The sequence below is a fragment of the Crocodylus siamensis genome, chromosome 2 (genome assembly GCF_052110815.1).
Source record: "Crocodylus siamensis isolate JL-2025a chromosome 2, ASM5211081v1, whole genome shotgun sequence".
Classification (NCBI taxonomy): Eukaryota; Metazoa; Chordata; order Crocodylia; family Crocodylidae; genus Crocodylus; species Crocodylus siamensis.
The window spans coordinates 156,292,973-156,320,236 of NC_143396.1; the positions used below are offsets into that span (position 1 = coordinate 156,292,973).

Below are 27,264 nucleotides of genomic sequence, written 5' to 3' on the forward strand. Positions count from 1 at the left end.
CCACACTGTTCTAGCTATTTGATCTTACAGGTACATTTAACACTTACAACTTTTCTTTTCAATCACTTTTCAAAGTTCAGTTTACAAAACAACACTTAAACTAAAAAGAACAGCTGGAAATATAAATCTGTTAGTGGAGTAAAATGGAGTGAAGTAGTTCCATTTACAAACATAAAATAAACATAAAATGTACTTAACCATACAAAGCAATAGACTCAATATGCAATAAAATAAAGTCACTTGAATAATTTGCACACAAAATATTATTAAAAAAAATCCATTTCTGAAAAGTCTCTGATTCTAATGCATCTTTTCTGAATGGCAGTCTATTTGCTCACGAGTACTTTGTTTTAAAACATTTTCTACCTCTATATGTTTCCAAAAGTTTTTTTTTCTATATTTATGCTAGTTAAAATTGCTAAATAATTTCTTAAAATCATTTTTATGCTTGTAGCCTAATCAGGTCATGTGTCATGTATAGCTGATATTCACAATGTGAGATTGCTTTGTTAGCTTTGATTGGACATACAGTAATGATATCTTATGACTTGTACCTAATTATGCAACAGAAAGGTTCACAGGTTCCTAGTGTGAATACTGACATTATGAGTTCAAAATTTACCCTGGTGCAGAAGGCCATTCCAGAACCTGCTGATTACTTTAGCTGGACCTAAACTCATGCTTAAGGTAAGGTAAGTGGTGCACTGAACTGGCCATCTGCGGAGAGGGGATTTTTACCCTTTTTGAATCTTCCCTAGTATATCTCCTTCTAACTTGCTTTTTCTTTTGATGTGCCTGCCAAGAAAATATAATTTATTAGCATTTGCAGACAAGGAACTCAGAAGGGACTGCAAGTTAAAGTTTGTCCACAGAGTCTTAAATTCAGGGGGATTTATTTGAAAAAAAAAATGTTTATATTAAAATCAAGTAGTTATATGGCCAGATTTACTGCATTTAGCAATCTGCATATGTACCTTATATGTACTTCACATTCTGCAAAAGTGATTTAGATCTTGAGATTTAGAAGCAGGGCAAGCAGTACAGGTGGTACAGTCTGACAAATTCTGTGTACACAGGACTAAACAAATGCAAATGGACTGTAAAGCTGAATAAAGAAACTCCAGAATAAAATCCTTCTTGATGGTACAGGAAATCCCAATAGTTAGTAATTGTAATTATCACTAGGTAAATTATACAGAAGCAAATTAATTAAACTTAAGCCCTTCTAACTTATTTAATACCTTTCTTCTGTGCATAAATAGGTTCTTCTTATGAAAGTCCAAGGGGAAAAGAAACAGATCAGTGAAGTTTGGAGAATGAAGAAAAAAAAGGAAAGAAAAAGAAATAAAAAACATCTGACAACATCAATGGAAAAGCAATGTTTAAGTATAGTCTGAAAAACAGAAAAGAAAAAAATTAGGTGGGGAACATCCAAAAGGAGAAGAACACATTTGAGAGCTAGAAGAAGAAAAAAAAAGAGTTGTTCAGCTGAAAGCCATGTTAGTAGGTTGTTCAGTATATTAAACTGCAGCTAGAAGACCAGAGTCTTGAGCCTGCCACTCATGGCATGCAGTAGTCTCTTATTATATTCTATAATGCAGCAACTGATTTTGCATTCTTATCAGGCCACATAGGTTGGAAGTGCTACTTCTGGGAAACCCACATAAACTAAAAGTCCTCCCCTGGTTTTTTTTTTTTAAATACAGATTCTGCTGGGGCTTTTTTCTTTCCCAAGTTTTGAGAGTTAACACCTCCAGTCTGAATCAGAGATGCATTTATTAAAAAGGAAAAGAAATCCATAAAGTCTTAAAAGTTCACTACAGATTAATCCCAAAAAAGGAGGGTGAAAACAAAGCTGATAATCTCTTATGAGGGCATGATCCTCATGGAAGACGTGCTTGTGTTGCTTCTATCAAAATTATTATTGTATAGGAGTGCATGCAGTTCCCAGAATGAGCAGATTGAGGGGTATTGTTATTGCTACCAAATTCAAACAACAAGCAGTTTATCATTCACATTCTGCAAATGTGATTTAGATCCTGAGATTTAGAAGCAAATCCAAGCAAATATTATAGTGTGAACAAATTAGAAGAGCAAATTAAGAAATAATCACCAATTCTTAATGAAAAATTGTTCTTGTAATGCACAATATGTGCAGCCTTCAGGCATATTTCTGTCAGAGTCCTCATAAGATAAGGACAGATGTACAAATTACACTGAGATAAGGGGCAGGAGGGGATTTATGTATCAACTCTGCCACTGTAACATTTTGCATATCTGCTACCATCCCAAGGTAAGTGGAAGCTAATTCAGGGCTGTTTACCTCTCTTTCCTTTAAGGGGTTTCATAGTTAGTAGGGTTGGGAGGGACCTGAGCAGATCATCAAGTCTGAGCCCCTGCCATGGTAGGAAAGAGTACTGGGTCAAACAACCCTGGCAAGGTGACAGTTTAGCCTTGTCTTAAAGACCCCCAGGGTAGGAGCCAGCACCACTTTGTTTGGAAGTTGGTTCCAGATCCTAGCTGCCCTGACAGTGAAGTAGTGCCTCCTGATCTCTAGTCTGAATCTACCCTCTGCCAGCTTGTGACCATTATTTCTAGTCACTCCTGGTAGTGCTCGGGGGGAACAGGGACTCCCCCAGTGCCTGCTGGTCCCCTCTGACTAGTCTGTAACAGGCCACTAGATGGCCCCTCAGCCGTCTCTTGTGGAGGCTGAATGGGTTCAGGTCCAGTAGCATCTCCTCTTAGGGCCTGCCCTGCTGTCCCCTGATCATGCGAGTGTCCCTCCTCTGGACCCTCTCCATGTTGTCCACATCCCTCTTGAAGTGTGGCACCCAGAACTGAATGCAGTACTCCAACTGCGGCCTGACCAGTGTCGCAAAGAGGGGGAGGATCACCTCCTTGGACCTGCTTGAGATGTATCTGTGGATGCATGTCAAGGTACAGTTGGCCTTCCTGACTGCATCCCCACACTGCCGGCCCATGTTCATCTTGGCATCAATGATGACTCCAAGATCCCTTCTGCCTCTGCACTGATGAGAAGGGAGTTTCCCAGCCTGTAGGTATGGTGCTGGTTCTTCCTCCCTCAGGTGCATCACCTTGCACTTGTTGGTGTTGAATCATATCCTATTGTCATCCGCCCACTCCTGTAACCTGTCTAGGTCCTTTTGTAGCCTGTTCCTTCCTTCTAGCATGCCCACATCCCCCCATATCTTAGTGTCATTAGCAAATTTGAACAGTGCTTTTTACCCCATGGTCCAAGTCACTGATGAAGATGTTGAACAGTGCGGGCCTGTGGACTGAGCCCTGCGGAACCCCACTGCCCTATGAAACCATGTCCTGGGTTCCAAGTGGAAGTATGGATTTTACATTAAAGAGTGATTGAATAACATGGGGACTGTGGCATCAACCCCTACACAGTCAATTGGGTCACTAACTGGCGGGGGGGGGGGGGTCGCACCCAGAGAGTGGCGATGGATGGGTCCTATTCGACCTGGAGGGATGTGGGCAGCGGGGTCCCCCAGGGCTCGGTGCTCAGGCCTGCACTGTTCAACAACTTCAGCAGTGACTTGGACGAGGGGGTAAAAAGCACCCTGTTCAAATTTGCAGACAACACTAAGATGTGGGGGGAGGTGGGCACACTAGAAGGGAGGAATAGAGGGTAGATTCAGGCTAGACATCAGGAGGCACTACTTCATGGTCAGGGAGGCTAGGATCTGGAACCAACTTCCAAGAGAAGTGGTGCTGGCTCCTACCCTAAGGGTCTTTAAGAGGAGGCTAGCGAACACCTTGCTGGGGTCATTTGATCCCAGTACTCTTTCCTGCCATGGCAGGGGGTTGGACTTGATGATTTGCTCAGGTCCCTTCTGACTCTACCAACTACAAAACTATGAAACATTCTTGCATTTTTCATTGCACAATGACATAGCTCCAACAGGAAGGGATGGACAGTACACATATCCCAAGCACTCTGGAGCATAGAGTTGCCTGGAGGTTAGGCTGGTGGTAGGAGAAATAGCTCTGGGGAGTCTGAAGGAAACATAGAACCCAAGTATCCCACTTCCTGGGTGGCTGCTATCACTACTAGGCTATTAGTTAAAATGTGGGCAACACTACTACCCATTTGCTCTTTTTTTCCCCCATTTTCCTGTGGCCATATTTTGAAAGAAAAGAGCAAGTGAATCATAGATTCACAGAACACAAAGGCTGGAAGGAAGTTCAAAAGATTATGAAATTCAATCCACTACTCAAGATAGAATCAGTCTCATCTAAAATGTCCCAGACAACTATACATCTAACCTGCTCTTAAAAATTTCCAAGAATGGAGATTCCAGAAACTTTTCTAGATATTCTGTTCCAATGCTAAAGTATCCTCATTAGTAGAAAATTCTTCCTAATAACCAACCTAATTTGCTCACGTTGCAATTTAAGATTGTTATTTTTTGTCGTGCGCCCTGCAGCCAAAGAGAATAGTTTTCACCTGTCTCCTTATAACCAACCTTCAACTTATTTGCAGACTGATATCAAATCCCCCCTTGGCTTTCTCAAGACTAAATAATACCAGTTCTTTCAATGATTTGTTCTGTGTCATGTTTCTTATCTCTGTAATAATTTTAGTTGCTCTCTGCTGGTCCCTTTCCAATTTGCCCAAATCTTTCTTGAAGTACAGTGCCAAAACTGGACACAGTACTCCAGATGAAGTTTCATCAGTAGTGAACAGAGCAGAAAATTCCACCCCTTGAATGACATCCCTGTACATCAATAGCTGTTTTTGCAACCAGAGCACACTGTTGACTTATATTCAGTTTATGGTGTACTATAATCTCAAGGTCCTTCTCTACTGTACTTCTCCCTAGCCAGTCTTCCCAAGCCTGTATTTGTCAATGGAATTGCTCCGTCCCAAGTGCAGGTCTTTGCACTTATCCTTATGGAATTTCACTTGATAAAGTAGAAAAATGGTCTGAAATTAATCAAGCTCATTATGAATCCAGAGTGTTGCTCAGTGTCATCTGAAAGGTCAATTTGTGCCCAACTAAAGGAGGATTTTTGAGGCTGTGAATCTAAATCTTACACAAGTGTCCAAATCAGGGCTGCAGGTTGGGGCCCATGTTTAAGAGAGAAGCAGGACTTGACACACCTCTCATTTTAAATATTTCCTCTTGGCTGGCTCAAGCAGTCCTCTTCTCAGTTTGCTGTATCACATTCCCAGCATCTAACTCTTGCCAGGTAATGTAGAGGAGACTTGGGACTTTGGCACCTAACTGGGATTGTGAGGAAGCCAAATGAGAAAATGTAGGGCCTCAGGATCCACAGGTACCTAAACTGATCCTGAAATTTGAAGATGAGATGACTATTTACGTGTCTGTTAATGCAAAGCATCTTACCAATGCCAGTTTTAGCTGTGACCTAAGGGAGCAGCCTCTACTAAAGATAATTCAGTCTCTGAGTTAGGTCACATCTTAGCTTGCCCCTAATAAAGATTACTAACAGTGTTGAAGAGTGAACTGTGGCAATGTTTCATAGATTACCATCCACAGTGGAATGGGATTTTGATCACCAAAATACATTTTACTTAATAACTCAGTTTAGTTTTGAAGCACACTGCTTTATTCACTAAGCCTCAGGGTTCCCAACTGATGCATAAATGCAGCATTTAAAATTATGATTGCAGCTTTTCAGTGGCAGGGCTTTATAGCTGAACTTCAATGTTGAAGGCACTATGTGATATGAAAATTAAGCCAGGTAATTAAGAAACATCATGACAGTGCTACATTCAAAGCAAGCACTACATTTATGTCAGGTTGTCTACTATATTATTGCACCCTTCCAATTAGTAACTTAGTTTTTCATCAAACACATTAGGCCACAAACACAGCTAATTTTAATACAATAGCATTCTGGATGTATGCTAGTTAGTTAGAGGTATCTGTAGCTCCTGTTGCTAGGCAGTATGTATGAGGTGTAAGCCATAGCTAGCGCTCACCCAAGACACCTTTTGCTGGAACAGAATATATAGCAAATACCATAGCAAGCATGGGACGGAGGGAGGGAGGAAAGGATGGAGGAAGGAAAGGAGGAGACAAGAAGGAATCATTTAAATAAGCTGTAATATATTTAAATAGATGTTAAATTAACTCTCTTTTGAAAGCAGATGAAATAAAAAAGCCAGTACAACTCATGAATGGAAACAAGAGTTAAGGGGGATAACAAAAGTTATTTAAAACTTTTCCTACTCACCATAAATGGAAGCTGCCTATAGTGAATGAGGATCAGGACAGGATAAATAGCTCCTTAAGCAAGTGACATTTAATGCATGCCATCTCACATCATGCTGGTGACTGACTGGAACATGCCTGACCCAGTTGAAAAATTGGTTCACAAAACCACCATGCAGTCAAGCAGTGATATTGTTATCTTAATTTTAGAAGGGATTAATGTGAGGGAAATGAGAAAGGAAAGGAGAAGCAGTGGATGATGAGTTTACATATTATTATGTACTGTTCTCCTTTCTCCTCTTCAGTGCTCTTCAATAATTTTGGCTCCAATAATGAAAGTCAACAAAGAAATGCAGTGAAACACCATGCAAACCCTCTATGGCTCTCACTTGGTATATGCCAGAACCAGGGACAGAGCTTTTATATATCAGATGGGAAAGGACTGAAATCATCAACTGAAAATATGGAGGGTACCAAAAAAATCTAAAACATCAAACAAACTATTCCATAAAGCAAAATGCACCTGTTGTTTTAAAAAAAATCAAGCATTTCTGTTCAAGAGTTAAGTCTCTTTTTATAGGCTGGACACTAGGGCAGCTTCCAGACATTGAGAAAAAAGAAACAGCACTTTAAACACAGCGTGTTTCCACGTTGAGCCTACACCTGCCCAGAAGAGACAGCAACTTATTTAGACACAGATCACCTGATGTCTGTAAAGACTGGATGCTTTAATGGGGCTTTTTGATGCTTTTTTCTAATAGATGCTTGAATCAGCTTTAGCTAAAAGCACCAAAAAGCCACACTGAAGTGCCAAATCTTTACAGACACCGTGGAGTGCGGTCCAATTAACATGCTGCTGCTTCTGGTAAAGCGCGTTTCCCTCCCTCCCCACCACAAATGTCTGCAAGCAGCCTTCATTAAGAAAATGATAAGCAGGAAAAATTCAGACATGTTATAATAGAAATAATATACAGCCCCTACAGCATGGAGTCACAAGGGATTAGGACCCTGCTCTACATGTCACTGGTCTTGTGTCATTAACAGGTTAATTGCGCAATTACCTTGATACCAGCTGCACGTGCAAAGTAACTACCTAACCATAAAAAGCTCTGGCCAGCTATAAAGACAGACCTTGAAAACATGTACTAACTTTAGAACTGGTTGCTGTCGAGCTTTAATTTCAATATGTAGTAGGAATCCTACTGGAAAGGAGAGAGGCTGGACCTCCGCAGCATGCATCCCGGAGCTGGGACCCAACGGGTCCTGGCAGCCACGGGGTGTGGCTACACTTCCGCAGCCTGGAGGGTGCATGAAACCCTCAGCTCCAGGGGTTTCACATACCGCCAAGCTATGGGGATTGCAGCAGCTATTAGCTCCCAGCCTTGGGGGTGCATGGGGCACCCCTCAACTGAGGAGGCTGCCAGCCATAGCAGCCTGCTTCTTGGGGGTACAGAGGGTGCCCAGGATCAGGCTCCCCCTGTACTAGCCATAACACATGATGGGCTGTAATACATGATGCCATAATCTTGTCTCCTGCCATGCATGTATGGTATGGCAGAAGGCACAATTGTTTAGAACATGCATTAGATCCCATTGCATCTTTACCTGCATATGTAGAGGCATCCTAAAATAATCATCCATTTACACCAAGAACATATATAAAAGCATATTACACTTTATATTTTCCATTAGGTGACAGGGTGAAGCCTTTCTTAGTGAAAAAACTCTATCTTATTTCAGTTTTAAAGATTCACAATGCAGTAATTTGATTCAGAATGCACTATGTAATCATAAAAGACATCCGGTCCTAATTAAAAGCAAAACACAAGAATTCACACTTAGGCCCTTAACCTGCAACTTGTTCCATGCAGGCAAACTTCCTAGCACCATGCAAAGCTCCCTGCCTTCAGAGGGGCTTTATTGGGGCACAACAGTCCAGCCAAGTGGAATAGCTTGCAGGATCAGCATAGATTTTGTCAAATTAAACAGATAATCTATTTAAACTGACATGAGACAACCTGGGTCCTAGTTCCAGCTAGATCATCTGGTTGAGAATATTTCCAGCACCATTTAGTGGGGCAAGAAGAATATTATGGTCTCTGATACTCAGGAAAAAAAATTCTCAGTAGTCTTATTCAACAAGTGTAAAATCTTATAGATCTGGGAATCATTTAATTGCTTTGCATCTGAAAAAATTTAATAGCAAAGTAGAAAATAATACAGCAAGCCAAAAGTCTTTCAGCTTGCTTTCCCTGATAAACACCCATGGGCTGCTGTGAAATAGCTTCAATTTTGAAATATGCCATGCTTTTTCTCCCTACTAAACAGCTGCCTCATGCTGTTACTTGGTCTCAAATGCTAAGTAATATGAAGGAAAGTCAGTAAATGTGTGTCATTCTTACAGCTACAGTGAATTTGTTTTATAAAGCATGACAGAATTCCAGGTCACAAAAGTAGTTGCATTGTGAAGCTTTTGATATTTCTTCATTTGTAACCATCATCTTGGACTAATTCTGCTGAGAGTAATTTTGTATGGCCACATTCAAGCACGTAGGATAGAATTCTCAAAAATGCTCAACACTGGTTTATATCTGCTTTTATTATTAAAATCAATGTGAGTTTTACCATTAATTTAAAGAAATTAGAGCACTTTGGTCTTGGCACTGAAGCCAGTGGGACTTTGGTATACATGTAAGTGCTTTACTTAGCTGGTGCCTATAAGTACATAGCTCTCGTTACTTTATTCAATTTGGCAAATATTCTTCACTCGTATGTTTTCTTACCATTTCACATACTGCTTTAATGACACAGTAGCTAGCTAGTTAAATTTCATGAGCAAAAATCAGGCAAAATAGTCAAACTGGTAGCTCTTTCCTCACTGCATACACATTTAAAGGGATATAGTTTCTCTCTCTAATCCTCAAGATGATTGTTAAGGTCCTAATTCTGTTGCTATTCTATATCATGAACTTCCAATGGTTCCAAATTTCAGAAAGGATAGGAAACCCTGCATCATAAGCTTTCCATTTGAGGCTGTAATTCTGTGGAAGTTTAGGCCACAGGCACTCAACCTTTTCCATAAGTGTGGCAAACCTTAAAACAGAAATGGACTGAGGGCCAGGAGAGGGATGAGGGGTGGGTGCCCACTCCCTACCTGCACTTTGGCTGTGTGGCACATGTTGGTGAGCTTAGCTCACCAACATGGGAGTGTGGGCTCTAGCTAGAACTACCACTTTCACATAGCTCTGGAGTCCAGGAGGTGGCCAGAGCCTGTGCTGACATGCTGGTAAGCTCAGAGAGCTCACTGTGCATGAAGAGTTCCAAGAGGAGCCACACTAACATGTCAGTGAGCCCATGCTGGTGATAGGACATTTATACAGGCTTTGAGCACCACGTCTGACCCATGGGCAGTCAGTTGAACTCCACCAGTCTAGATCATTGGCAGAAGTCCTGTCTGAAGCATTCCAAGTGCCTTTGAAGTGTTCCAAACAGTGAGGGTTCAGACATGAATAGTCAAAGAAAGTACTTTAAAAATGGCCAAAAGGCTTTAAAAAAAATCCTCCAAGACCAACTTTAAAGATTTTTGTGAAATGTCTGTACACTGTAGAGGGCCTCTGGTATCCCATGGTAATCCATCCCATCTGCCTGCACAGGGCATCAGGGTAAGGAAGACAGCCAATGAGCAATCTCCTTTGCACTCAGCTGTCCTGGAAGACCTCCAGAGGTTGGAGGTCCACAGTCATACAGGATTCGCGCTCTCCAGACTTCCAGATGGAGAGTGGTGCTGCCACATGTCTTTGCTGGCATTAGGGGAAGGAGTCAGGGGAAGACGCATCTGAAGCATGATGGATTTTAAGTGCTTCAGGATTTGGAGCACTTCAAATGCACATGGCCAATACCCCAAAAGCATGTTCTCTTTTCATAAAGAAAAAAAAGATACAATTTTAATTAGCTGCTGTTAATTATCCATCTCAGATTCTTAACCTCCTCTTTTTTGCTCTTTCCCACAAATCCATTAATAGATGCCTTTTAGCTCACGTTGGAGAGTAGGGGTGCCAAACATATGGACATCTAGCCTGTGGGGCTCTTAAAAGGGCCAGAAACCTGGGATGCAGAGCCCTGTTGGGAATACATATCAGTGATGAGGGCCAAATGTGGGCTGTGTTATGCAACACCAGCTGTCCCACTGTATAAAGTCTGGCTCCCAAGGAGCCCCATAATCCAGACCTGGTTTGGGGTCCAAACCAGTTTGACATCTCTGTTCTAGAGTAATATATTTTTCACACTACGCTGATTTATTTCAATCATCCTTCCCCACCTTTACCCCTTATGCACAATTCTCCTCCCCCCTCCCCACCTTTAAAGAGATCAAGAACCAATGAAGTATTAGTGATAAAGAAAAAAAGAAGTGAAAGTACTTTTTATTGAGTGAGCGTGTTTTTCTGACATGGAACTATCTACAGGATTATAAAGATAATACAACTTATTCTTTTATTATGGTATTCAGTAGTTCTATATAAGGAAACATTGTATAATGGAATAAATTAATTCATCCTTCTCAGGGCCCACTCCTAATGAAGTGAGTGGGATATGAGATCACTCATCATATAGCCTATGAAGCACTACATAGACTTTCTTCTATTCACAGAATGAACACAGCAGCAATGTCCCCTTTTACATCTGAGTTTATAAACCATGACTCTCAAGCCAAGAGTTAGGAATGGCTTTCAAATGCAAGACATTCTCCCTCAAAGGAAGAATATCTTGCATTTGCAAGTTTGCCTAACTCTCTTCCAACTGCATAGTTGGTCCAGTGAAAGATACCACCCTAAGAAAACCTTGCCTGAAGTACATAAAGAAGTATTTTTCCCCAAATCTACAGTGTCTAGCATTACCAAAGATGAGCAGACAATCACTCTAGGCCAGGTTATTCCAATGACTGTGCACAAACTCCTGTTGGAACCATTGGGAAGTTCTGTTCCAAAAAAAATCAGTGGTATTATAGGTCTTCAACAATAATAATTCAACAAAACTCAGTTTTCATGAAAGGAGTTGAATTATTATTTTCCTTCTTTAAAACCTTTTATTTTGGGGTTTATTTTAGGGAAGGAGGGGACACAATTTCATTAATTCATTCCAAACCATGCATTAAGCAAAAGCCTACTGAAGTCTAGCACACTTATTGTTTGCAGCAGCATGACAGCATTTATACATGATCCGGCAAACCAGAAAATCATCCCTATGGTTAATAAAGGAGACAAACAAGTAGTTTTCAAGACAAACAAATCTCAATTGAAGGCAGAAGGCTCTTACCATCAAAACCATCTTCCTCTGTTCCTAATTCATCATCTGAGCAGATGTTCAGCACATTTACCAGCATCTCTGTCACTAGGGACAAAAACAGATGAGAAACATGAACACTGGGTTTTCCTGATCAATCTGAGAGTAGGCTGTAACTGTAGTAGTTTAATGAACATTCAGTACATAAATAACACCCATTTTTAAAACAATTTGGACCTTACATTTGTAGTAATATAAGCTTCAGTCCAAGGATTGTATGTGGTTAATAAGTATCTGTACGCAAGGTTTATAGGTTAAAAAAATTAAAGGGACACTGCAACAATAAAATGTCTATAATATAAGAAAAATTAAGTAGTGCCTCTAGCACATGGCTGTCTCACATATTCTCATTGTATGTCTTTCTACCATTTCACGCACTGCTTCATACTCTCTGAATCACTAAGAACAGGAATCTAGATTACAGCGTAATGAAAATGATAAAAATCACCCTTTCCTTTTTCCATTTTGTGTAGTTGGTTGTTTTCTTTCATTCAGCTTGAAAAACAGAAACAGTAAAATTGACTTCTCTCTTTTCCCTTCCCTAGACACAATGCTGCAGCTCTTTAGTTCCAGACCTTGATGACTCAATAAATAAATACTCTGATATTAATAATAAAATAAATAATGAAAATATTTCTACTAATAATACATTTTTGTAAAATTGATTTTTACCAAACTTAATGTTGTGAGATTAATGTAAGTTGACAGTGTCCCTTTAAGGTCAGGACTTACTGTAACAGTAAAAGTTATATTATTGCTGAGAGAACAATATGTTTAACTTCTTTCATTTTTTTGTGGTGCTCTGAGCAGTCTGCCTCAAGCTATTTCTAAACTGCTCCTAGCCTTTTTAAAAAAGTCAGCATTGAAAAGTGCACAATGCAAAAATCACCCAAACACCCCCAAAACCAACCCTCCTTCCCACCAAACTAAAAATAAACAGGCACCCAAGGAGATGGGATTCAGAATTCAAAAGCCAAAGTTATAAGGTAAAATGTGAAGTCATTAGCAGATAAATAAGTGAAAAACTCCACTACTTCTACATGAAATAAGCATCATTAAAGGTGTTACCAGGAGTACCTGGATTTGCACTAGCTACAAAGGTTGAAGGTTTAATTTCACAAATGAGGTCAATATTAATATCCTCTTCTGTGACAGCCATGATTGCATGGGCATATTAAGGGGGTGAACAAAATTATTGTGTTCCTAAATTAGTTAGGGATTTAATATTTTTGTTCCACTTGAAATATTAATGGAAAGATTTCCACGTTGACAACCAGTGCCATTAGCACGGTGTAATTTACAGCTTCCTACCTTAACTGGCCTTTGAGGGGAAAAAAATCTATAAAAAAAAAAATGGTGGTAGACCATAAGCCCTACATAAATCCAAGAGCTTTACTTTGTTAGAGGAAGGAAAAATACTGAATACTATGATTTTATTTTACTAAGTTTTAACTCTTTATGATTTATGGAGGCTGTTTTTGATAAAGGCATATAAATCTAGTAAATAAGAAAATAAAACTAAATACAGATTCTTTCTGTATTTGTCCTTTAATCAATTAAAGTCAGTTTTATGAGGAGCTTGACCATGGGGCATGATATGAAAAGGAACAGTGTTGTTTTTAAGACCATCATTACAAATCTCTCTTACAAGTTTCACACTCCAGCCCCAGGACAATATGCCCTTAGGGTTTATGGAAGTTTTCTGGGACAAAGTTTACAACAATCTGCAAAATGAATCAAACCATAGGACTGGCTTAAAAATTTGGAGTGGCCATATTATGCATTAACAAATGATTTCTTTTTTAGAAATCCTAAAAAATGCATTGGACAGATATCAGAACTTCCGCCATCAGTGGGAACATGCACAGGAAAAGACTATGCCTTGCCAGACATAGTATATCATATGTATATGTCACGTCCCCAGTGGCCCAGAACTTCTCTTTGCTATCAGCTTCATTTCAATCAGCCACTCAAGAAGTGACTGCTTAAAGTACAAAAGATTAACAGAAAAGAGGTGATCAGGACTGCAGGTCAAAGTCAAAGCTGGGTATATTTCTAATTGCTTATTAACAGAATTCTATTATTCTAAGTAATGCTTCATTATAGTTTTTGCAAGAAATTGCAGTTACAACAAGGAATTATATCACATTGCAAGAATTAAAGTTAGTTTCGTACTTCTCTAGTTTGAATCTGGTTGACTTGTTGGGTTTTAAATACTCTACCATTACGTTTAGGTTAATAGGCCATTATATTATTTTGTATCTCGTGCACTTAACACTTACAGCAGGTTTCAAAGCAACATCAGGAACACTAGTGTCCAGTAAGAGATGCCTTCAGCATAGAATGACACAAAACTTAAGGCTTTTTTTTTTTAGTTCTGGGATAGCTTAATTAAAAAGTGAGTCCCTAGCCTCCCCTCCCCCACTCCAGTTCTAGAAAAAGTAACTTAGCAAAGCAGACACCAGTGTGACATAGTTTGAATTTGCTGACCAGTGGATATCACATAACTGAATCAGCAAGCAGGAGGTCAGCTGGAGAAAGATAAGACAGTGGTGCAGCAAATGTCTCCTTTGATGTTCCCCAATCAATATCACAACATGCCTCAAGAGTTCATAAATCAACAGTTATATTCAAATAAACCCAAGTTTTTTTTCCTCCAACCTGAAAGGCCCATAAAATTTATTTCCAGAGCACCAACATAGTTGTCATCACTGTGTCCTGAAGAGAGCAGTAAATCTTAAAGAACAAAGGCTCTGGGACTGCCAATGCCATAGTCTGATCAGGAAGTATTCCTGATTTAGCCTTTCCATTACTGTCAAAAGCAACAACCTGTCTTAGACCACCTCCAAGCTATTCTTGTACAGCCATACAGTCCACGTCACTTGAAGTGTTATGGCTATGCTGCCTGACTTACTGTGGCCCCCTATCCCGTTCAATATTGTAGCAGCCATGTATGGTGCAATTTTGCCTACCTTTCTCTCCAACAAATGGCAAAGACCAGGTAAACACATCCATGAAATTTGGAAGCCAGTATGGATGAGGGGAGCAGTTGAACTGTCTGATATTCATAACATTGTTCTCGTATTTCAATACTGCAGCTGAGAACAAGGAAGGGAAGAAAAAGATATTAGCTGTACATATGATGATGATGACTAGAGTCAAAGATAACAACAGTAGTCAAGACCTTCCATGCCAGAGCTCAGGCCTCTACTTCTGACCTGAAGGAATAAATCTTGACTGGGAGCTGAGTAGGTACTTACCCTTGGACAGTCCTGGTCCTCTCAAACGGTATGTGACAAGCTCTGGAATATGCTCCATTTCCACATAAATTACGTCTTGAATCTTGAATCTTGCAAAGTTCTGTATTATACAGTGCATTCCTTTTCACAGAACCAGTGTGTGTGTGTGTGTGTGTGCGCGTGTGTGTGCGCGCACACACGTGTACACCTAACTCAGTGCATGTCTAATAACCACACTGCAGTTTCTAATTGACAGAAGAAAGCATTTGTCATTTAATTGTTGTTAGAGATGCTAATCTTTAGGATAACAATGATACATCTTCAATATACTTCATCCATAGGAAGTTGCAGCACACAACTGAACAATCTTCTCATAAGATGTTGTTCACATCATGCTACATTTTGTTTAGCAATACTTTAATGGAGCCCAATTGTGTATCATTTAGGTACAGAATCATAGAAAATTAGGACACTCAAGAAGTCATCTAGTCCAACTCCCTGCACAAAGCATCCCCACATCATCCCAGCCAAAGATAGAGATTCCACCACTGCTCTGGGTAACCTGTTTCAGTGCTGTATTTCCCTCCTAGTACTAAAATTCTTTCTAATATCTAACCTAAACTTCCCTTGCTGCACTTGAGACCGTTGCTCCTTGTTCTGTCATCTGCCACCACTGAGAACAGTCTAGCTCTATCCTTTTTTGAACCCCCTTCAGGTAGTTGAAGGCTGCTATTAAATCCCCCCTCACTAGACTTCCTCTCTAAACCAAATAAGCTCAGTTCCCTCAGTCTTTCTTCAGAAGTCACCCCTCACCATTTTTGTTGCCCCTGCTGGACTCTCTCCAATTTGTCCACATTTTTTCCGTAGTACCTTTCTTGGCAACAAGGGCACACTGCTGGCTCATATTCAGCTTATTGTTCACTGTAAGCCCAAGGTCCTTTTCTACAGAGCTGATGTCCTGCCAGTCAGCCCCCAGATTGTACTGGTGCATGGGACTGTTCTGTCCTAAGTGCAAGACTTTGCAACTGTCCTTGTTGAACCTCATGAGATTTCTTTTGGTCCAATCCTCCAAATTGTCTAGGTCACTCTGAATCCAAGCCTACCTTCCAGTGCATCTACTATACCCCCCAGCTTGGTGTAATCAGCAAACTTGCTGAGGGTGCACTTTAAGCCATCTTCCAGGTCTTTGATGAAGACATTGAACAAAACCAGCTCCAGAAAGAACCGCAGGGGCACTCTACTTGATACTGTCTGCCAACTAGACATTGAGCCATTGATTACTACCCTCTGAGCTTGATGCTCTAGCCAGTCTTCTATCCACCTTACAGTCCACTCATCCAGCCCACACTTCCTTAGGTTGCCTGCAAAAATGTTGTGAGATTATATAAAAACCCTTGCTGAAATCAAGGTATACCACATCCACCAATCTCCCCCTATCCACAGAACCAGTCACCTCATCACAGAAGGCAATCAGGTTGGTCAGCCTGGTGAATCCATGCTGACTGTTCCTAATCACCTTTTTCTCCTCCTGGTGCTTAGAAATGGATTCCTTGTGAATCTTCTCTATGATTTTTCTGGGGACTAAGGTGAGTCCTCCTGCAGTTCCCTGGGTCCTCCTTCCCCCGCTCTTCCTTAAATATGGGCACTCTGTTTGCCCTTTTCCAATCATTTGGGACCTCTCCTGATCTCCATGAGTTTTCAAAGATGATGGCCAGTGGCTCTGCAATAACAACAGTCAATTCCCTCAGCTCCCTGGGTGCATCTCATCTGGTCCCATTGACTTGTATATGTTCATCTTCTCTAAATAATCCCTAACCTGTTCTTTTGCCACTGTTGGCTGCTCATCTCCTCCCCAAACTGTGCTGCCTGGTTCAGTAGTCTGGGATCTGACCTTGCCAGAGAAAACTGAAGCAAAATAGGCATTGACCACTTCAGCCGTTTCTGCATCCTCTGTCACAAAGTTGCCTCCCCCGTTCAGTAAGGGACTCATACTTTGCCTGATCCTCCTTTTGCTACTGACATAGTTGTAGAAACCCTTCTTGTTACCCTTCATATCCCTTGATAGCTACAATGCCAATTGTGCTTTGGCCTTCCTGACTTCATCCCTACATGCCCAAACAATGCTCTTATAGTCTTCCATAGTTATTTGTCCAAGTTTCCACTTCTTGTAAGCTTCCTTTTTGTGATTTAGTTTACTGAAGAGTTCCCTGCTAAGCCAACCTGGTCTTCTGCCATATTTATTAGTCTTCCTGCACATCAGGATGGTTTGTTCCTGCACTCTCAGTAAAGCTTCTTTGAAGTACAACCAGCTGTCCTGGACTCCTCTCCCCCTCAGCCTGGCTTCCCAAGGGATCCTGTTCACAAGTTCCCTGAATAAGTCGAAGTCTGCTTTTCTGAAGTCCAGGGCCCTTACTCTGCTGCTCTTCATCCTTCCTTTCCTCAGGATCTATCCTGAATTCCATCATCTCACGGAAAGGCCAGAAATCACCCTATTTAGACAATGAACTCTTGGATTAGAGCTGTTCTAACCCAAACAAGGGACTAATTTTTAAAGTCTGATTCTCAAAATCCTGATTCACATGAGAAACCCTTTTGAGGTCAAGAAGGCCACTTTCTCAAAGAAGGATCTGTGGGACTGGTCCTTTAGTTTGAGTCTTCCACATGCACTTTTACATATCTTCATATGTACAGGATCAGAACCAACACTTGGTAAGCATTACACAAGTTCGGCCCTTACCAAAACTGAAATTGTTACATTTGAAGATTTCCCAATACTGCGCTGACAGTATGTTGAAATGCTAAACTAGAAGACTGAACACTTGGGTAGAATGGGTTGTTCAGCTCTAACAACCCATTCGGTCATATAGGCAGAGCAATAGGGCTGGAAGGGACTTCCAGAAGTCATGTAGTCCAATCCCCTGCTCTGAAGCAAGCTCATCCCTACTAAAACCATGCCATACAAACAATAGTCTATACTCCACATATAACTACCCTCAACTCTGACAAAATATAGACAACACCCTGACCTGCCACTGGTAAAGCAGGGGAACTACGGCAGCCAATGTCTTGCTTCTATAAAATGCTGTCAATGTATGCTTGAGAGGTCCCAGGCAGAGGTCTACATCCCCTGCTATGGAGGAAGACAAAAACCTCCACAGTCCACACCAATCTGATCAGGGAGCAAAATTCCTTCCTAACCTTAAATATGGTTATTGGTCTGACCCAGAGTGGAGGGGCAAGACCCTCTAGCCGCCAGAATCAGCATACCCCAGTTGAAGTACCCAGCCTTAGCTGTAGCCAACACCCAATACCTCTGGAGAAGCTTAAAACACCCTGATACACACAGCAGAAAAAGGGGGGGGGGAGGGAGGAAGCAAAACCCAGAAGCATGGGAAACACCCATAGTATAAAATAGGAATAGCTACACTTAGGATTATCCCTGACCAGTGGCTGTTCAACCTCTTCTTGAACTTCTCCCGTGACAGAGTCCACAATTTCGCCTGGCAATTTATTTCACTGCCTTACTACTCTTACAATGAAGAAGTTTTTCCGATATCCAATCTAAATGTGCTCTGTTGCAACTCCAAGTCACTGGCTTGCAACCTTCTCTTTGCAGCAAGAGAGAAAAGGTGCTTTCCGACATTTTTATGGCAGCCCTTTAGGTATTTGAAGACTGCTATCATGTCTGCTCTTCAGTGCCTTTTCTACAAGCTGAACTTGCCTAGCTCCTTCAGTCTCTCCTCATATGACTTGTCTTTCAAGCCCTTGATCATCCTTGTTGCCTGCTTCTGGACCCTCTTTAACTTCATGTCTTTTTTAAAATGTTCAGCCCAGAACTGCACACAGTACTTTAGCTGAAAACTAACCAACGTCGAAGAGGCACTGTCACCTCCTGTGTCTTGTACCTAATGCTTCTACTGATGGAGCCGGAAACTGCGTTCGCCCTTTCTGCAGCTGCATGGCACTGCAGACTCATACTGAGTCTGTGGTCTGCCCAAGACTCCCAAATCCTTTTCCATACAGCTGACATCGGCCAGGTGTCCCCCATTTTGTATTTTTGATCATTTCTCCCATGGCGTAGTACCTTGCATTTGTCCACATTGAGCTTTAACCTCTTAGCTCTAGCCCAACTTTCCAATCTATCAAGATCCTTCTGGATTGATCTTGCATCCTTCAATTTGCTCACAATCCTTCCCACAGCTTCATGTCATTCGCAAAGTTGCTCAGGAAGCTTTCTATGCCAGGATCCAAATCATTAATAAACATATTGAAGATCACTGGGCCCAGGACAGAGCCCTGTGGGACTCCACTGGAAACCTCCTGCCATTCTGATATGGACCTGTTAATAATTACCTTTTGCTTACAGCTATTGAGCCAGTTATCTGTTCAATTTAAGCTTCTTTGCTGAATTTGTTGTAATAAGGTATTAAATGGGGACAGGGTTTTGTTATGAACAGATGTCAACTATACACTGAAGTGAACTCATCAGCTCATTTCAGTGAGGTTAATACAGCAGCATCAAATTTGTTGGGCTCCCATGGGTTGGGTGGGGCTTCCTGTGGGTTGGACAACTTGCGAGCAGTGATGTTAATCCTTATAGTTTTGGCATGGCTTCAGTACCCAAGGAGTTAATACCCTCATTGCTAGTTCCCCCCTTTCCCCAATTCTGGTGGAGAGTAAGGAGGGAGGAGGCAGGTAGTGTTAACTCTCTGGGTTTCAGAGCTGCACTAAAACAGCAGGGATTAATACCCCCCCCCACCACCACAGGGGCTGCAGCAGTCACAGCAACAAGCCCTGCAGGTTGAATCTGGCCTGTGGAGGTTGGTGGTCCAGCCTGCAAGAAGCCCCCATGGGCCACCTGAGCAACCTCTGCAGGCCAGATCCAGCCTGGAGGTTGCATGTTTGCATGTCTACAAATATTAATGACTTCAGTAAGTAGCAGCTAGTTAGATCTGAATTGTTTATTTAGGATGGGAATAGATGTTACCTGATTGTGTTGTTTGTGCTGCCATAAACATTTTAATGGTAGAACAAATGCTGGGCAAATAGATGTTGATATCTTGTTGCACCGCATCAAGGAAAAATCAGTGGAGCAACAAAAGGCGGTAATAGACTCTTCCATTTTATTGTAGAGGACATCTTTGTGGTGGATGGATATAAGCAGCCAGAGCCGCTTGTGTTCCTGCCACCTTGGGCAGGTGCTCTGGGGATCTGAAGGCTCCTCAAGCCCCTGGAACACCTGCTTGCTTTCCCCACTTATAAAAGAGGCATCCTGAGGAATCTCAGAGTGCCTCTCCATAAGCAGGGAAGTTGGTGTTCCCTGCTTAGCTAGACCTATTCCCCACAATTAGGAGGGAGTGGGTTTGGCTGGATTGGGAAAGAAGATACATTATATCACCCCTTGTCCTGCACTACCAAGTGCAGAACAAGGGACAATGTGGATTTTCCGCAATGAAGTGGATCAGCTGAACCATGACACATTGTGGCACAGCTGATCTGCTTCACTTGACAATGTCTATTTACTTCAGTGAGGGCTTTGTTACACGTTCATTTCAGGTGGCTCCTGGACCTCTTAACCCCTTTACTGTCCACACATTAAAACCTGAAACTAGTTTTAAGCACGCTTTGAGTGGCACCACTTTAAGTCACCTAAAGGCAGGTATCTCTGATCCATGTTACCCAGCAGGTATTCCATTAATGTGTGGCAAATCCTCACAGATAGCCACCCAAGTTGCAGTCCTCCAGCATCCCAGATGCAGTGTCCCCTCCCTCACCCTCTTGCTCTGTGTGGACAAACTTCCACCCCCTGATCTCTACTGCTCAAGGAGCAGTTCTCACACCAAGCCAACTCCCCCCTCCTGCTCCTGGGTTTGTAAGTTTCCCACCTCCAGGGGTGCAACCTCATGCAAAAAGCCTGCAGAGCTCATGCCAGCTAGCCAGATCACAGAGCACAGACAACTCTAGGAGTGGGTCTAGGGGGGAGCCAAGATATGGGGCTCCATGAACTGGGGCTTTCTTCCTAGGGCATGGGCAATAGCTCCTTCCAAAGCACCTCTTTTCACCACTCCCAGCTCCCAGCCACCCCAGGAAGTGTGACCAGCACCCCCTCTCCCCCCAAACCCCAATCCCAATTTATTAAAATATGAGACCTTTAATTTACTTCATCTTTATTTCTTTTAAAATTCTTTTTATTTTTATTTTATCCTTCAGTAGCTGATTTCCTTCATTTCATGACCCCTCCCCATGCCCAATTTCTTTCTACCTCCCATTTCACTATATATCCCCATCCCATTAACTCTTTGCCTATCAGCTTCATGTTCTCAGCCCCCCCCAACCCATCTCACACCCCCAGCTAGAGAAGGAATAGAAGCCTGTCTTCGCTCACCAGCCCTATAGTGGCAACTCACAGCTGTAGCTCCTAGTCAGGCCCCTGCTCACCAGCCTTCTAGTGGCAAGTCACAGCTGTGCAGGAGGGGACAGTCCGAGAAGGTTTTTAGCCTTAAGGTGCAACAGTTCCAAATTTGAGCTAGCACTAAAACTGATCAACATCTGAGCAGCTCAAAGTGCAACATGTAAAAAGGCCCGATGTACCAACTACAATTAGACCTGCACTGTTCATTTAGAGGCAAAAGGTCACACGTTCCATAACTAAAAGCTCAGGTTATCCAATCCCTTTCATTTTTTAAAGATAATATAGAATATTTAAACAGAAGTCTTAAGATGTCAACCATATTATAACAAATAAGGAGCAACAATATAACTGGAATATTTAAGAAAATTGGACTGATTATATATCACAAGTAAGATGCAGGTATATAAAACAGAAAACTTCCACTACAGGGATTTCTGAAACGTAGAAACAAAATGTTTCTGTGCTTGTAACAAAAAAGTTATTTTTCAAATGGCTATTTGAAAGGTAATTCACTTCTTACTAACTCCCACAAACTCTGAACAATATAGTTTAGCCAAAAATCCAGACATGAAATCAGATATAGTTATTTAATCTGGGCTTAAGATACTTAATGATGTTGGATCATTCATCACAGTTAGAAAGCTGAAATGTGTCTGTGCTGATGATTTAGGCATTTGTAAGTATTGCTTAAAAATGAGAAAGCAGAGAAAAAGCAGCAGGGAAGTCTGTCTTTAAAAGAAAACTAAATTCTCTCTAAATATACTTTATTTTAAAATGTATCAAGTATGAGCAGAAGTGTACCTTTAACTCATGGTGCTTAGTAGAGCTGTGCGAAGCTTCAGTCTGTATCTGATTCAGCAGAGATTTGGCCCAATTTAGTGGCTGAATCACCGAATCCAAACTGAATCAGGAGACCCTTTAATCTCTCCGAACTGAATTGGAACCCTCCAAATTGATATGGAGAGATTCAGAAATATTCAGGAAGTAGACACAGCTTTAAATGTTTTTTCTACATATCTCAGGGTACCAGGCGGCTCGTGAATGCTGTGATGCTGAGGTGTATGGAGCGTTGCACAAGAGCACAGGGGGCTCCCCAGGGCACTCGGCAGCAGATCTGGAAGTGGACCAGAAGCACTTCCAGTCCACTTCTGGGTCAGCCAGGGAATGTGTAGCACCGCCCCCCCCGCATTCCTCCAGCTTGATGATTGGTACCTCCTGGGCAGGCACCAGGGGTCCCTCCTGTGGCCAATCGCCAAGCTGGGGGGGTGTGGGGGGGGAGGTCCTCTGTGCACTCCCTGGCGGACCCGGAAGTGGGTGCTAAGCATGCAGAGGGCCCTCCTACGCTCCTGTGAGACGCTCCATCCACCCCAGCACTGTAGCATTCATGAGCCACACTAGTAACTCAAGGTATGTATAAGAAACATTTAAAGCTGTGTCTATGGCTGAATCGCTGATTCTCTAAATCAGCATCAAATCTTCGAATCAAGGAATCAAATCACTCCCCAATTCGGGCTGAATCCAAATCCAAATTGAATATGGCCCGTTTCTCACACCCCTAGTGCTTAATGCTTATGTCGTAGGAAGTATTTAGGATTACAATGGGTTCACAGCGTTCTTTTGCAACTCATCCACCCCTACGGCATATATAATGCAAATTCAGTGGTATATAATAAGCACACTGTTAGCAAGCAATTATTAATATGGTAACACTGGATTGTAAAAATATGGTAAGAGTCTGAGAAACAAAACCACATTTACATTTATTAATTTTAACCTCCCTGAAACATGACAAACTCTTCAAAATATTAACACTGATATTCCAGTGAAATTTTATATAACCACTTCTTCCTCTCTAGGATGATCCCCAGTCCATTTGCAGAATAGCAACTTTACAGATACAGTCCATGGTGAGGAACAGATGTTGCATTTGTCCCAGGGCAAGTTGTACCTATTGTTGTGCTGGAACAGAAATATCCCAGGATTTGTGTGTACACACACTATATTCTAACCAGGGTTTAGTGAGTGGGTGAATGTATGGCTGCTTTTTTGCCACTGATTCAATTATGCAATTTTGAGATAACTATTTAGATGCATTTTGCAATGTCCTGAAATAAACTGGAAGTACTTCTTATCCCACAAAACTTTTTGGGGTTTATCTTAGGACAAAAAACGTGGATGATGTCTAAACACCTGCAAGTTGCCTAGGGATAAAACCGTTTATCCTAGGAAAAGTGTATCATGTATTTGTAGCCTATATTACAGTATCATCATGGATGATGAAACAGGTCAGCTGTAGTATAATTACATTCAATAGGTGTGTTAGTTTATGCCAGAGATTAATGCAATTCATAGTGGACAAGCTTGTTCCCATGGCCTATGTTAACTTAAAAGTAAACATTTGCACAAGGTATTATCACTACTTTTCATCTTAGGGTCTAAGGCTGCATTTGTCAAAACACTACATGCATACAATAAATGATGTTTCCCTTTTTCAACATTTTCCCCTGCTTGGTCTATATAAGGGGGTGTGAAACTGATACTCTGATACATTTTAACTTTGTTTCTTCAAAAAGGTGATCTTAAATCTATACCATAAACAGCAGGCCATATGGCCTTCAAATGAATTTAAGAGGAACCTCTTTTTTCTCAATCCCTCCATTTTTTGCTGATTATTACAGAATCAAAGTGCTTCAGAAATGCCCAGAGCCTAAGTACTCATGGAACAGCAAAGGACCACTCTTTGTCCAATCTAGCAAACTGTTATTTAAAAGGGGAGAGGAGGGGACTGGCAGGGGGGAGGGGTGAGAGTGGACTGACCAGACTCTTTAATATTCCATAGTTACATGGATACCTACTCTGGTTTTCAGTAAAATGAGATAGAAAAGCTCTGCTTTTCTGATTTTGGTAGTAATGGGACAGCCATGTCACCAGTTTTAATAAGCATTCTCTATATTTTGCCTGAATTCATCTAAAGGAAATCAAGATTCATTCTGTACTGATGCAGAGCTGCATGGAATACTGTCTTCCATTGCTGGCTGTATTGTAAGGATAAATCAACACTGTGGCTGAAGACAAATGAAAGGGATTGACAAGTGAAAGGGATGATTTGAAGATGCATTTAAACCAGGCTTGGTGCCTCCATGCGTGTCTTCCCTTCAGGGCCGATAGTGCTGCTCCGGCTCCATGTGCCACCAGCCTGGTGGGCACTCCTGCAGAGAGGTGGCTGGGGGCTGAGGGAGCCGGGAGTTGTTGGGGGAAGACATGGAGTGCTCACCCAGCCAGCAGCATGTGGATCTGCAAACATGGTTATGTATGAGAAATTCATAACCCCCAAAATGTATGAGAAATACATAACTCCATAGTTGCAGCTCTAAATCCTTGAGTACAGAATGAATTTCCTAGTAATTAAAAATTAAATTGGTTAATTAATTTGAGTTAAACTTTACATTTCTCATAGAAACAATACTACCTTAGTATAGTAGTTATATAAATGTTTCAGACTTCCTTTATCATTAATAGCTATTGAAATCTTGTGCAGAAACTACATCTGATGATTTCTTTTAAAATTAATGGTAATTCTTTGATATTCTTCTGAAAACTGCTTCGTTAGCACAGGCTACTAAAGTCAATTCCATTTAGAAATCTCTTAATTCAAAATGGTTGCCAACTTCCATTGTTCACAGTGGGGCCAAGGATGCTCTTAAGTAAGATGCTGCTAGCTCTGCTCTACTTAACAAATAGTAAGAAGCAAAGACTTATTGAAAAAAAGTGTGAAACAAGTTTTGGGGTGGAGTGTCTTTAAAAATCAGTTTAAATCACAGCAAATACTAAAATGTATTTATCTCCATTATGGTTATATATTATCATGACAGAGCACAGTTAACATTCTTTGAATATCCTACTTATGGATTTCTATAACTTAACACAAATATAAGGGTAGATTTCAACTCTGAATTTCTTGGATTGATAACTTGGTTTGAGAATCAGTTTTGTGAGAAATTGTAGGAAATTGATATAATAAAATACTAAGTTTCTTTTGTTCAGTAATTATTGTTATTAAATCCTGGTCCCACTGAAGTGGAAATGTTTGCTTCGATGCAAAGCTTAACCTCAGCCTTAACCGTGGAACCTTAACTTACATATCTACAAAGAAGGGGGAAAATAATGACTGAGTTTCATGAGTTAGGAGACAGTTCAGGGAAAAAAGTGTTGGTAAACATCTGTCAGCTGAAATGTTAACAAAAATGGAGGAATTATTTAATGACATCACTAGATTAGAGTAGCATTAGAGTAAAAGATAAAATGGAAAAGGAAAATTTAGATAGACTATATCAGAAATATCTTCCCTAACAATACTTTAAGTTTCCTCTACCAATATTTTGAGTTGTTTATTTAAATTGGGGAATAATTTCATAACTATTCCCCAAGTTAAATAAATAGTTTAGTGAATTTTGTAAATGGAACAAAACATGGTAAATGTTGCTAACAACTTTGGCATAAGCAACAATATGGACGAGACACCCTTTTATCAGTTTTTTGCACCATTGTTCTTTAGGTTAACAAATGGTCTTTTAATCACAAAGACAGTGAAAACTGCTCCTGAAATCTGGGCTGGATAAACAAATCAGAATATTACATAATTCCACTCTCTTTTATGCCACTACTATTTCCCACGTCAGCCCATCAAATATCAGATTGTTCAGATGCACTAGTCTGCATTTTTACAGCTAGAAATTAATTTTTATATTCTTTCTAGATCCCTTTGGATTATTTATCTGTCTCAGCAGAGTCCACAACATGTTGCATTTTGATGTTCCCTGTGAATCTCAGTGACATTTACTACCCTCTTTTTCAGGATACTAATGAAGATATCAAACCACAACATTTTTCTAATTGTGTAGATTCCATTGCACCATTTGTTTTTGCTCTCCCTTTGTCTGATTTTCCCCTTGAGAACACATGTAGATTTGGGGAAAAGATACTACGTTAGCTTTGCCAATAGCTTCTGACTCTCTAGTGGATATATCAATCTTATGAGATGTAATCTTTTAAAAAAAACCCAAGCCCTCCGAGATGACAGTCTGCCTTCAGACAGCTAGTTAAAATGATCCATTCAGCCAAAAAGTCTGCACTTATTAAAGTGACAAACTAAAATATTAACAATTGCCAAGAATATACGAAAGTGACTGCCATTGCAGAATATTGTAAACTTTCTCATTTCTGCTCTTCCACTGCATGTCCCAAAAATGATGTAAAAGAAAACAAAAAAAAGTTTAAAAAAAGTATTAGAATGAAAGTTTAAATTTGGTACCTGAGGTCAGAGCAACCTACTGCCTTCAGGTCAAACCCAGTCCATTTTAATAACAGCTGGTTAATTCCCTGTTTCCACCTAATCTACTGAATGTTTCACTAAGAGATGTCTGATTGCAGCTGCCATTCTGGTCATAGGCGACTCATAGGGGGTGCACAGGGGTGCATGTGCCCCCCCGAAGGGTCTGGTGCCCCCCCCCCGACAGCCAACACTGATGCTGTTAGTAGGGCTGGTCCCCCCAACAGGGCTACCACCATCAGCGGCTTTTGTGGGTGCCCCCCCAGATTCAGGAGGCACTAGTCACTCATGATTCTGGTCCTCCATGTTCTGTACTCCATGCAGAAGGCTGTTCTGTTGCCCCCCTCTGCTCACTGTGGCCACTGATTTAGCCATTCCAAGTCCTTGCTTGACATGTTTTCTGGTGGCAATAGTGAACAGAGACTGTGGGGATGGTGGATGGGTGAGAGAGGAGCCCTCCAAACAGAAGGGCTAGAACAGCAGCCAGGGAACAGCTGCCCACAGCAACAGCCGGATTATAAAGGGGTGGCCCACCATTAGTAAAAAGTTGCCAACCGCTGCTACAAATCAAAGCATGGGCTATTTTTTGGCATCCCCATCCTGTTCCATAAGAAATCTGTAATAGTGCTGTGCTGACTATGACACGCATACATGGTTGCACCCATTCGCAAAATGCGTACAGGATTTCTGAAGTAGTCCATGTTTCTCACGAAACCACCAATTCAACACTAT

The 27,264-nt window shown here is 41.2% G+C and overlaps 1 protein-coding gene across 6 annotated transcripts in view; it reads right to left on the reverse strand.

The window, feature by feature from the left end:
• The window catches only part of PPP3CA (protein phosphatase 3 catalytic subunit alpha), a 360,908-nt gene that overhangs the window by 23,239 nt on the left and 310,405 nt on the right, over positions 1-27,264 (reverse strand). For 3 of the 6 annotated variants that reach the window (XM_090031874.1, XM_090031875.1, XM_090031877.1), the window contains exons 9-11: positions 14,525-14,650; positions 11,526-11,600; positions 1,242-1,268 (exon numbers count right to left, since the gene is read on the reverse strand). In XM_090031874.1, the coding sequence (XP_089888000.1) occupies positions 1,242-1,268; positions 11,526-11,600; positions 14,525-14,650 (228 nt within the window). The remainder of the gene's footprint in view (positions 1-1,241; positions 1,269-11,525; positions 11,601-14,524; positions 14,651-27,264) is intronic. The other 3 variants (XM_090031873.1, XM_090031876.1, XM_090031872.1) reach the window with 2 other exon arrangements.